This window comes from Pholis gunnellus (genome assembly GCF_910591455.1).
Source record: "Pholis gunnellus genome assembly, chromosome: 5".
NCBI lineage: Eukaryota > Metazoa > Chordata > Actinopteri > Perciformes > Pholidae > Pholis > Pholis gunnellus.
This window is the reverse complement of record NC_136531.1, coordinates 21999448-22013044: the sequence shown is the minus strand read 5'-3', so window position 1 is coordinate 22013044 and position 13597 is coordinate 21999448. Positions and strand designations below refer to the sequence as shown.

Below are 13597 nucleotides of genomic sequence, written 5' to 3'. Positions count from 1 at the left end.
CAGTCTCGACGAACCACCACCATCGCACCGTCGAGCGAGGCCTTTAAAGCCCAACTGCTCCAAGTAAAGGTAAGAATGTGGTTGTAAAAGACAGCTTCCAGGTGTGAATGTAAACTATGAAGCAGGACGTTCCTGGAAAAGCAACTCTGCCCTGTGTAAAATAACAGTAAAATAAAAAAAAACAGAAGCTCGACACAATAAAACATTCTTCTTCTCTCCTTAAGTTCTCTGTTGCTCTTTGAATACTATTTGTGACAGAGTATTGTGCATACAGAGAGAGCGCACACATGTTGGACTGAATTATGACGACGCCTGGAGAGGTCTGAATTTATTTCCATCTAAAAAATCACTCAAGCACAAGGACAGTGGCATTAAATGCGTATTCAAATCCGAAGCAGCTAGCTTTGAGTGGAGGCTTTGAAACTTGGATAATAGGCCGAGCTCACAGTCTAGGCTGGTGACACACACACACACACACACACACACACACACACACACACACACACACACACACACACACACACACACACACACACACACACACACACACACACACACACACACACACACACACACAGGGAGGGCAATTAAATAGACGGGGTCATAGTTCGAGGCGAGCCGTGGTGACCTTTGTTAAAAGGCCCAACAGCTACACCCAGATGGCCAAGCTGTTGCTCGCACTGCTGGAGGGTCCACGGGGAGGATTTAAAAAATAAAAAAAAAGGTAGCCACCTTGCTCAAATTATGTGGGCGATCGTGCCAAAACCTCATCTCAAGCTATTCTGCATGAATTGCTTCATCTCCAACTGTAAAAGCAGGAATCGCATGAAGATCCAGGTCTAACAGACAGGAAGAGGAAAGGGCAAAACACGGAGGAGCTGTGGACTCAAGGATCTCCTGCTTGGGCCCCGGCTCACTCGCTCACACGGTGGTTCATTTATTTTGAATGTATTGATATATATAGATGTCTTAAGAAAGATCACGGGTACAACCATTTCTATTTTTGAAAGCAACTGAGGACAGCAGCGGCAACTCCAGCTGTTTCGTAAACATCTAAAAAGATCCATTTCACAGCGGTGTTCCTTTAAGAGCTATTTCAGCGTCGTAAGACGACATCGAGGGCACGCGAGGACACCGTTCTTTCAGATTCACTCGCTGTGCCTTTCAGCTTACCTCCATGCCCTTCTTTTATTCCACTCTTCCTCTGTCCCCCCCTCCCCCACTCCTCTTTACCCACACCACACTCAGTGGGCTGTCTTGGTGCCCTCACGCTTCACTGCCTGGCGCTGCGGGCGTACTGGCCGTCACTCTGTATCGCTCTGCATTACACTCCACTGTATTTGCTCTGCTCTCTGTGTGTGTGTGTGTGTGTGTGTGTGTGTGTGTGTGTGTGTGTGTGTGTGTGTGTGTGTGTGTGTGTGTGTGTGTGTGTGTGTGTACGTGTGTGTTCGAGAAACAGAGAGTCAAACGGCACAATTGTGCATGCATGTGCAAAACGTGTGTGTCCATCTGTGTACGAGAATGTTAAATGCTATGTGTGTGTAATGCATGAATAATGTGTGTGTGTGTGTGTGTGTGTGTGTCTTTACGGGTCAGTGTGCTGTTAATCAGAGCTGATTAATGCAGATCAGTGGTTGGAATGTAGTTTTAAATGAGAGGGGGGCAGTTTACGTGATCATGACACTCACCTTTGGGTTTCTGATCGGCAGCCTGCAGGGAGAGAAGAGAGAGGAAAAGGATTTAGGAACTTCATTCAAACCTGTGACTAAAATGAAGAGCGTCGTGCTAAATTCTAGACTTTATTCGAGAGTAAAAGGACTAGTGTTGCTGAGCAAAGTGATCCGATCGTGTTTCAGCCGCTGAAGTCAGCAGTTGTTTGCTACCGATTGTAATAAAAGTCCATCGTCACCTTTTTCTGAGCGACGTCCGTCTTGGTCTTTTCTTCTTGCTTTTTCTTTTTCTTTTCTTCCATCAAATGGTTCTCTTTCTTCGGTCGCTAGCTTCTCTCAGCTGCCCAAAAAGAAAAAGAGAGGGAGCAATGAATGAAACATGAAGGGCTGGTATTGGTGAGAAATATCGCGCATGTTAACTTTCAACCCCTTCCCTTTTGATTTAAGCCAATTCACAATCATCAACCTCAAACAAAAATCATGTCAGGTGCTTCTGAGAAACACTTTCCCTCACGGTCAAATAAAAAAAGAGGCACACAGGAGTTAGAGAGAGAGATAGATACAGAGAAAGAGAGAACGGTGAGAGTGTAAAGAGCTGCTTTAAAGACAGCAGGACATGGCAAGAAGATAAAAAGGGGGAAGGGATTAAAAGGACGACAACGTAAAAGGCCAACAGACTGACAGAATAGGAAACAAGGTCTTTAAAAAAGAAAAAGAAAAAGTGTTTCCAGTGGGCGCGAGTCAAACTAGCTAGATAGATAGCCCGAGGGGCCACGGAAACTAAGTGCTTCTTTTCAGTCCGTCTTTCCTTTGGCTCAGCTTTAGTGACAGCTCCTGGAAACTATTAAGAGGCATGAGCTGGGCCAGAGGGACTGAATGTGTGTGTGTGTGTGTGTGTGTGTGTGTTGACGCTTCACTAAGTGCAATGGACACTAATCTATGAAACAGGACTGCGCCATATCAAATCAATGATACCACTCTCCAAAATGTGCGAATACAATCACTCATCTTCATGCCAGTCTAAAATAATGGTCAGTTCCTATTTGTTGGCCATCCTGCTAAGAGTGCACACACACACACACACACACACCTTATACAATAAGCCATTGTACTTCTTCCTTGTGAACTTAAAGAACATGACTTTCTCTTAAAATTTGTACTGAATTTCCAAGTGTGTGTCCTTTTCTTAACAGTTGTTGGTTGATCATCTCACCTAATAATGGACTTTGTTAGCGTAATAGCTAAAGTATGATCTCCAAATGTGGTCCGACAATTAATAGCAATTTATCAAGTACAAATGATAAATATTTACTGGTTCAAGGTTGATATCATTATGATTTTAAAGTGCTGATCAGACAAAACGAGCAGAGCAAAAAGCTGAGAGATTAATCGATAATGGAACTCCTCCGGTGAAGCCCTTACGTTGATTGGGCCTGGAAATGAATCAAATCCTGAATGTATGAATGAACCATTACGCTCATAACAGAAGAGTAATGAAAGGCCCGCCTCCCACTGTGCTGCCCACCGGCAGGAGGATGGAGCTGTCCATCAGAGAGACTCCCTGGTGGTGGTGTTATGTCTCTACGGCCGTAAGGGAGAGAAAGAGAGCAATGAAGCTAACTCGCCAGCTGTAGGCTAGCTCCGCCATGCTTTAATGCTGCACTGGCTACACAAAATGAGCTGAACAAAGATGTCACTCATCTGGCGATACTCCCATTCTCTTGCTATGGGTTGGACTATACAGATGGGCAGAGAGACGGAGGAAGACGGACATTGAACACTTATCAACGGTGAGTTTAGAGCCAAACCCAGCAGAAGACCAGACTAGCGGCCATGGCAGCAGGGTGAAATGAAAGAAAGTTGGTTTATTTTGCACTTCTTCATTCCCTGTTCCCCTTTTCATTGCTTCTCTAATACGCTTTCTTTCTCTCCCCCTATCTCTCTTACATTCACACAGTCCTATTTTTCATACTGAGGAGTCTGTGTGTGTGTGTGTGTCATTGTGCTATCTCAGCAGCTAGGGGAAGGCCGCCCTCAGGTAATAAATAGGAGCTCAAATTATGTGTGGGGCAGGGAGGCAGAGAGAAAGAGAGAGAGAGAGAGAAGGGGGGGAGGGTACAATCGGGAAGAAACTGGCTTTTGCTATCAACACTGTGTGCTAGATTCTTTTTTTTTTATGTCGCCATCAGTTGCTAGTGACAGAGGCTACACCCTCATGAATACTACTGTTCTGATCTCTCTGCTCTCCGTGCACACAATCTCCATCCATGCCAACGCGCCTGAAAATGATGTGCATCACGTGACCATTCACGTACACTGGGCACGAGCGTGCCGGTGCAACAAAGTAAGCAGGTTGATAACACAGCATGCCTTCTCCGAATGTCGGCAGCAGCAGCGCTGTTATGAAATGCAGAATTCTACCGCAGCTGCTCACTATAGACGACGAGGTCTGCAACGCCTGCCATTCGTTTTCCATGTTGAATTAACCAACTGGCGGTCGGAGCTGATGTCATTTGTTTTCTTCCGGTAAAGTGTCACATGACGGGGTTGTGACGAATCAGGCAAAGGGAGCTTCATGACCGATAAGACCAAATCGGGATGCAAACTTGAATCTGGGTCAGCAGCGCTTTTCAAAAGTCTACATTTAGGGGTTTCGAAAACACCAGATTAGCATGGACGCTAGGCGTAAACGTAGCAGAAGCAAAACGTATTAGTGTGGATGTAGCCAGAGCCTCTATACGGCTTTACATTTGTTATCTATCTCGTTCCAGAGATGTCAATACAATATAGAAGGCCTTTGGTTAAACGGTTGTTTTTTTTGTTATTTACTGTCACGGTGGCAGCAGCCTGGTAGATAACAGTTGTCTTTTGAGCTGACGTAGCCAGTGCCGAACTTAGCTTCCCTCCTGACCTCCTTTGCCCCACATATAACCGTACCTCCCCCTCACTCAGTGCTGCTGACACCAGCACGTCCTCCGCTATGACCCCGGGGTGTTCCTGCGCTGCCGTCCGGCATCAGGTTCACCCTCACTGGCAGTGTGCCACTGCAGTTCGGCAAAAATATGTCCCGTTTTGAGGCTTACTGACCTACACAGCACCAGCGTGTCGTTCAGCCTCTTCCTTACATTAAAGAGGCTTAGATCACCACAGCCAACGGAGACAGAAATGAATGCGTGGTACATCTAGCTTAACTTAGCATGAATACTAAAACCGTAGGCTAGCCTCAATTAAAAGTAAGAATGATATGCTTCATGCATTGGTTTTTTGGACATGAATCATGTTAGCTAGCTCATCGACATGTCCAAGATGCAGCAGTGTGTTGTCCCAAGACTTAAGTAGCTACTGTTTGCAAAGCTGGCAGTTGCTTTAAGCCTGATGAGTCCGTGAAAACTTGTGGTTTAAGGTTGGATCTGTAACCCCCTCACATTATCAGATAACGTGGGTCGAACACGGTACCCCCCAAGGTCCCAGACCAGAGTTCTTTACTGAATTTTGGGAGGGGCGAATGGGTAGGGGGGGGGGGGCCGGCCCGGCTCGTCTGAGCCCGGCTTTACTGGCTTTTCTTAAGAAAACAGACTTGAGTAGGAAAAACATCCCAAAATTGGGGCCGCTGGGACATTGTGAAGAAACTGCATTATGAGGCAGTATCCTCTCTTCCTGTGCTGCACAGAAACAGCTCCATACCCCGGGACTATAGGGCTTAAGCTATAGAGGAGGAGGCATGACAACAGGAACACACTGTACGGGAACGAGGGGGCTAGAAACTCACAACACACACACACACAGACACACACACACACACACAGACACACACACACACACACACACACACACACACACACACACACACGGAAGCTTGATGTACACAAACAGGAGGCAGTCTGTCTGATGCCTGTCCCTTTTTCTGCCAAGGATGTAGAGGAGAGGGAGGTGGGAGGAGGAGAAGGGGAGATGGGAATGGGGGGGGATGAGAGGACGGGAAAAAACAGGCGGAGGATGAAAGCAGACGCAGAGCAACACCAATTAAGAACGACAGCCGCCGGAGAACCAGACAGGGCACAGAGAGAGAGAGAGGAGAGAGAAAGACTGGAAGAGGGGAAAGAATCCTCACTGGAGCAGTGGAGGAGTTGTGGGGGGGGGGACTGCACTATTGAGGCTGGCAGACGAGGAGAGATGGGCGTGTGCGGGGGAAGAGAAAGAGGAACCAAAATATCCGCACACCTTGATCGCTAGTATCTAGAGATGCAGAGAAGAGCGAGGGGTGATGGGGAAAACCACGCAAGGGTGATAGAAAAATAGAATAACAGGGGGAGTAGAAAGAGCCGCGCTCGTGTGAAGACTGAGCGAGACAAAAGGAGAGGGAGAGACACCGGGAGAGAACTCGAAAGGGGAGGGAGAGAGGTGTGGGGGGGGGGTTGGAGCTGGAAAACCTGCAGCTTCACGTGTTCTGAAAAGGCTGTCAGATCAACCGCAGACACAACACCAATCACAAAGCACGGGGGAGAGGAGGAAGGAGAGACTTTCCTCTCTCAGCAAAAGTAATATGGTCAGGTCCGTGGCCACGGAATGTGGTAAATCCACTCTCCACCAACATCACCATTCAGCCAGCCGCCCATTCCTGTGGCGTTGGGGAAGCCACAGGGCTCTCCAGAGCCTTATTACATGGAACATTATCATCCGTACCTGGGGAATAATCCCTCAAAACCCACTACCGACCTCAACCGCTCCCCACAAATGTGTGCGTGTGTGTGTGTGGGTGTGCATTTGTGTTGGGCCTGTAAATTCTACAGTTGATAAGCGAGCTACAATAATGTTGCTGTGCGCGTTTCCATCCCGCGGTCACGCCGACAGCCTCGCCGCCGGCCGCTTGGTTAGCGAACATTCGGTGCAAACCAGCTACAGCTTTCAGCAGGTGGGGAGAGCACCTCGTGGAGACACATGCAGCGCACGCTATTGCTACTAGGCCGGACCTGCTCAATGGGCTGTGGCAGAAATATTCTTGGTTGTTAGAGTCCGTAGACGAGGGACTGATTGAGGGCAAATGGGTGGGTGGAGAGAGAGAGAGAGAGAGAGAGTGTCAAAGAATCAGATGGCGAGAGAGGCAGACCTGTGTTATAAATAACAGCTTTGAGGTTTGCCTCCAGAAAATTAGCTCTCGGTGTCTCGCCTGCTTCCTCTGCCAAGTCGATATGAAACTTTAACACGATGGCAGCTCATTAAATAGGAAAAACAGCACAACGCACAAGACCAAGCAGGCCTGCTCCCCGCCAGCACCGCAGCCAAAGCTTATTGAATTCAAGGAGACGCTGTCAAGCCGAGAGCGTCGGTGTGTGCGTTTCTCTGTACTTGTGACTGCTTTGTGCTTTACGAGAAGAAGTAAATGTGGTCTGCGTACGCCTGCATCTTTTGCTTATTTGTTTTAATCTGTGCAGCCGCCTGGCAGCATAGAGGCTGTGAGGTGACTCCCTGTCAAAAAAAAAAAAAGAAGGTCTGGATAGTTATGAGGAGCTATTAGCGTTAATACAATGATTAACCTTGAGTTCCTCGAAATTTGTGCCGAAGAGGCCACATAAGAGCTTTGATTGGCTGTTTGCGATTCAAACTGCAGCTTGATCACCATTCAGCCGACAGTATATCAGGCTGCAGCTAACCGTACAGGCCTATATACACGTCAGTCAACAGCGTAAGCAATAACACAGAGTCGGAAATAGCTTCGGAGGAGAGAGGCGAGGACATGACAAAGCAGGGAGACGGATGGAAGTAACGGCCCCCTCTGTGAAGCTGCAAGGTGGACGGTAGAGATGTAGAAATACCAGGGAAAGCTAGCGTGGACATGTTTCCATGTTGAGCAAGAAATGATCTAGGTTTGCTTTATTGTACTACTGAGAATGGGCATCCCAAGACCTACCCTCTCAATATCTTATATCATGTCGATATAGTAGTTCCTAATATAAAGATAATACTATCACAGCAATTTTGGGAGCAAAACATCAGTGAAGAAGGTACAATATGATGATGCGTCAGGCTAAAAGCTTACTTGACAAATTATTTAGTATCCTCAGTTACTCAGAGTCTTAATCACCAAAAAATGAGCCTATGTCAAACTCTGGCTGTTGTTAAAACTTAATCTTCCCGCAATTTAACGAGGTCACAACTCCAACATCACAAGAGAGGGCTTGTTGGTCATCTCCAGCTAAGTCCTGAAAACACACTGAATGACAACACTTGAACTTCATCGACTGCACTCGAGTTGTTTATGGCAATAAAACAAACATTCCCATTGACAGCAAAAAAATATGTATAATGGCCTGAGCTTACTAGCCATGGCCTCATCATAGGAGCGAGCGGAGCATGCTGGTGCTATTCACACAGACGTAACAGAAGGCTTTGGAAGTGCCGTGGGGCCTAAGTCCTTTTACATAACCAGCTCGGCCGAGCAGGAAAAAAGGGAACACTGTAGTCCTGCATATTCTCCGTTATCCTCCATGTGACGGACCCTCTCCTTCTCCCCACGTCCCTCCAATTAGCCGACACAGAGCAGGGGGTTGGGAAAGGGGGGGGGCCCACCTAACCTCGGGCACATTGAACATTCCCCTGGACCCCTGCCAAGACTCACAGGCAAGCGGCTCGACAGTTCCAGCTTGGCATCCCCCCCCCCACTGCCTGCAACCCCGGGCCTGGCTTACCCTTGGTGGGGCCCCCTTAAGCTCTGCCCCCTCCGGTGGCGCACAAGTCGGACAAAAAGGTGGGGGGGGGGGGGGGGGGGGGGGTTACACGGACCCCCCCAACACACATTGGACTCTTTGGTTACAACGCTCCGATACCTCTTCCGACATACTACATGTATATAACATACTACATGTATATGACATACTACATGTATATGACATACTAATGTACTGGAGCAGGAGGTGAACCCGAGTACTGCTGGTCACCACAACATACCCGGTGGCTGCCCTTCACATGGGACTGCAGCTATACTACCTTTCCTCTCAAGAACTATGCATTGTTTTACCATATTAAAAAAAAAGAAAAGTGAATGCAGCTCACACTCTTGACACACTTGGAAGGGTCCACTTTGGCAGATAAGATTATGACTATCATAACACGAGATCCCCGTCTCATTCCAAAGCTGATTAGTGTCAGAACCCATGTTGCGTAAACCGTGTAGACCCGGTCACTAATACTACAACTATGCCTGGCTTCCTGGCTAACCTATGGTTACTACTGCCAACACCACAGTCAACATGCCCCCCCCCCCCCTCATCTAAAACAACTGCCACACCAAACACAACTGGCTGGCAAGTCTTTATATCCCCCCCATCCTTTGACTTCAAAATAGTCATCCACAGAGTAGAGGAAGAAGGTAACAGCTTTTGGCAGCCTCCCATTGAATCCGGCTGATTCTACTGCCCCCCCCCCCCACCCCCCCTCTACTGCAGCAGCACCCTGCGGCAGTGTTAAGCGCGTTATCTATCAGCACTGTGCCAGTGGTTTGAAAAGCCACATAATCACCGGCTCAGTGACTACCGCGGACAGACCTGGGCTAAGGTCAATGACGGCGAGAAGGGATAGACGACACAAGCCACTTTTCCAAAGCACAACTAAGTGGGATTTACCAGAGCAAACACAAAATGTCTGACGGGCGATGGAAAGAACTTTGTTTGTTTGATATTGCAGTCCCCGGGGGCGGGGGGGGGGGGGGGGGGGGGGGGGGGTAATACACTAACTAATGTGCATAAATTAACATTCTAAACTGAAGAACCAACACTGTTTATAAGGGATACAGTGACAGAAGACAAGTAGGCTCACTCCAGTTACATTTAGCCCTGTAGTGGAAACCAGGCTAATGATAGCAACCCGAGGACCGGACCGGCCATGTTTTGTCTGCAAAGGGTCAGACGGGCCGGCTTTCAGTTTCCCTTCAAACAAACGACCCCGCCTCCTCGGTGATAAGGAGCTGGGGATGGAGGGTTTGTCCTCGTGGCTTTGTAATAATACACTCTAATCAAAACAACGTCTGGATGCCAACAGCCTACAGCCTGGTTGCATCCAGAGCCAACGTGGGTTATGGGTTTTTCCCTGCAAGTGCGCTGCCAAAATGGCACAAGTAGTAATGTAATTCATGGAGTCTGGGCCCCAGTGAGAGACTGCATTTCTCATTTTGGGTCTTGATGCACTGAGAAAGAACCAATCATAGATGGAGATCATTTATAGAGCTCTGTGCAATTTCTGTGTGTGGATTTGCAGATGTTGGCGTGCGTTCATAGACATTCCATGCCCTCCATCAGCGCTACCCGTGTGTGTCTCCCGGTGGGTAATTTATGCATTCCCCTCAGAACCAAAAGGTAACAAAGCCAAACCTTTCATACTGCTCTGTAGACAAAACATTTGCAACAAGGTTCAAAAAGAGAAGCAGTGCTGACATCTTCATTGCAAAACACAACACGTCTTGCCCCGCCCCCCCCCCCCAGTGCCGGTGACCTAAGGCCTATACAGACACACACACACACACACACACCCTGTATTTGACCTGGTGCCCTCCAGATAAGCCACCTGCTGTGGCTGCAGTGGTAGCTATGGTGCTAAAGCAGTTACGTCTGGGAAGGGGTGAGTCTGACTGTGTGGTATTTCAGAAAACTAGCAGACTCCCTCCTCCCTCTTACCAGGCTTTAGGTCTCTCTTTTCTCCCTATTCACTCATTTTCCGCACAGGGGCCCCTGCAAAATCTTTTCACGGCCACCCCCTTACTGTGTGCTCTTCAGACTTTTGGACTGACGGGCGTGTGCATGGCAGGGAGGAGGACCCCTGACACTGGGTAAGAACAGGGCTCTGTGTGTGTGTGTGTGTGTGTGTGTGTGTGTGTGTGTGTGTGTGTGTGTGTGTGTGTGTGTGTGTGTGTGTGTGTGTGTGTGTGTGTGTGTCTGGGAATCAGCTGGGTACTTTAGGGTATGCATGAGGCAGCTCACAACCTGAACAACTGCAGGGCATTAACCAACTGCAGTTGGCTGTGAGCTTGACCTAAATGGCCATGTGCTCCTATGGCAAAAAAACAAAAACATTCCACGTGCGCATTCGTTGGCCGATTCAGACACAAACACACAACACTTGCGACTATACATTCCAAGACATGCACACTGAGCGGGCACGACTGCATCCACACACACACGTGAATGTAACCGTACGCGCAAATAAAAGCCCCAACAGTCTCCAGAGCCGACTGCAAATGCACGCGCCGTGTGTGCCGCCGCTCGCACGCACGCACGCATTTCTCATTTCATCACCTCACTGGCGTGTGACGATAGAGATAAGACAGTGGTGACAGAGATGTCAGAGAGGAGGAGGAGGGGGGGGGGGGGGTTCGAAATTGAACAGGAAATTATGTACTTCAATTAAGACATGCGGAGGAGATATTAAAAGCTATACTCCAGTGCCTGGGGACAGGATGCAGGAGGGGAGGGGGGTGGGGGGGTGGAAGGCGACAGTTCAATCAGTATCTCCAGCTTTCTCATCAAGAAGGGGGGGGGGGGGGGGGGGGGGGGACAGAACAGTTATGTTTAATATTACTTGGAATTAGTATAGTGGAATGTACAATGGTGTGCAAGATGCAGGATGCGATAACGCTACAGAATGAACCAAAGAGTGAAGAGGAGTGATAACGGAACGATCGGGTGAAAAAAAAATGTGTCACACTGAGGAAACACCGCAGCCTCTACGTGCAGGGCACGAGACGTCCTGCTGTCATAACACAGTAACACTGGCACCGATCACGCTATAGATAACAGTGTGTGATTAAAGCCAATCACCATTACCTCTAACCTGATTACTACAGATACATGGGGGGGGGGGGGGGGGGGGCAATGCAATTCTCTCAGTCGGTTGGAGAAACCATCACATCACACGCTCACATGTACCGAGTGTGTTCCCTGTCCACTCGGCCAATCGTGAAAGAGCTGTGATATAACAGAAAAGTTACCAACGTTCAAATAAACACAAAACTACATTTCAGTCATGGACCACGACGAATGTCCCAAAAGCAGCACAGGGGAGAAGAATACCACCGGATCAAATCTTTTCTCATCGATCCAGCGTCACATAAAAGCACTGCTCCTCATTTCATCTGATGGCAGGGGACTCCTCTCAGAAACACCTTGAACCAGATCCACACACAGCGAGCCCAGGCTACACGAATATTGTGAGGAAATGGCTTAACGGTGACACCACAAATAAGCCCAGGTCGGTGTTAATGGCTGTTTTTAATTACGCGACACTTGACATTGATTGCTGTAGTGTTAACGTCGTAAGTGGTTGTAACGGAGACAGGCTGCCTCATAGAGCCACGGGTTAGCCAATGCCCTGCAAAAACCAACGTCGCGATGTGACATTAGTTTGATTAGCGTTATTTATGCGACACTGCAACTAGCTTCTGGACACATTTTGGGGTTTTTTTTTAAACACTGATCGGCATCAGCGGCATTCATCAAGTTATCGCACGAGAGGAGAGCATTGAATAGGACACTTACCTTGCGTTTAAACCACAGTTTTGGCAGCTTTCAGTGTAGAGTCGGTTCATGGCAGGAAAAAACAAAAGATGCAGAAAAGCATTCTCCAATGTCTTTTCTGAAGTTACCCGTAAAGAGATGGAGCAGAGATTCAGTCGCAGTTAAGAGTCGGACTTGGCAAGATAAGCCGACTGGTGACAAGATCGCGAGGTAAACAGCGGCTCCTCAGCCACACACACACACACACACACACACACACACACACAGCAGGTACGGTAATTCACGCTTTGAACAAAACCAACACGGGGGAAAAAATCGTCGAAAAAACAGTTCGTTAAAACGTCACGCTATAATGGGGGGAGGGGGCGGGGAGGCGAACGAAACGCCACTGACAACAAAAACAACAACAACAGAAAACCCCAAACACGAATACAAATGACTTTCAAAAGCAGCGAAATAATGCGTCAGCTGCTCGACGCTGTAACTCGTTGCGAGGTTTTGCAAAAGCGGAGAAAAAAAATCAGGCGGTTATCGGCGTAAAAGAGCGAGCCGACGGCACGTCAGCCAGCCAACTTGTTTTAAAGTGCAAAATAAATGTTTTGTTGTTGTTGTTGTTTAGGTCGCCAGCTGGACGACTAGCGACGGGCTGACTACCGCGAATGCAAAGTGAGAAACGACTCCGGGTAAATACATTCTGTGTGGATCCAGACAGCGGAGCGGACGGTCATGGTAGGCGTTCAGTGAGCTCTCGTTGACAGTGGTCTCGCAGCCATTTTGTTCAAACTAACAACACCGCAGTCTCGCTCTCCTCCTCCCAGGGAGCACGCAGACCAGGAAGTGCCTCCAGACACGTCACTCCCGACCAACCAAAACGGAGGACGCCGACTCCGCCCGCCGCCCTCCGGCCCCGCCCTCCTCCGCTTGCCAGACCTCCACGGCGTCCACGGAGGATGCACAGACAGGCGGCTCTTATTTCCAATGTAGTGGCGGAAGCATGCAGCGAATACTGTGAGCTTAAAAAAAGAAACAAACGTGATTTATAAATAATCCTGCTATGGATTTTGGGAGGATGATGTTGCAGGGAACGAAAGTACCTACAAATAGTTACTTCAACACTTTCTCCTGTAGTGACACAAAATACTTTACGGTGAAATAAGACTCCACAATTCAAGACCGAAATAGTGCAAAAGAGACACAGAAATAGATAAGTTAAAAAAACGTCTACAAGCAGTTTTACATCATGGACTCTACTGAGCAGACTCAAATGTCTCTTAAAGGGCCCACGCTAAGTTTTCTCTACCCAAGATGACCTTTGTCAAGAAACTCTCGATCACATGATGTCCAGAAACATGTGGCGATCATTCCAGGCTATTCACAACATGATGGATGAGGTCGCCCTCGCACCCCCTGAACCGCGTCTGCAGC

The 13597-nt window shown here is 48.3% G+C and overlaps 1 protein-coding gene across 2 annotated transcripts in view; it reads right to left on the bottom strand.

The window, feature by feature from the left end:
* tnrc6c2 (trinucleotide repeat containing adaptor 6C2) overlaps positions 1-12940 on the bottom strand; it is a 47407-nt gene extending 34467 nt beyond the window's left edge. For both annotated transcript variants that reach the window (XM_079159102.1, XM_079159103.1), the window contains exons 1-3: positions 12194-12940; positions 1910-2010; positions 1689-1710 (exon numbers count right to left, since the gene is read on the bottom strand). In XM_079159102.1, coding sequence (XP_079015228.1) covers positions 1689-1710; positions 1910-1972 — 85 coding nt within the window. In that variant the 5' untranslated portion in view covers positions 1973-2010; positions 12194-12940. The remainder of the gene's footprint in view (positions 1-1688; positions 1711-1909; positions 2011-12193) is intronic.
* Between the last annotated feature and the right edge of the window lie 657 nt (positions 12941-13597).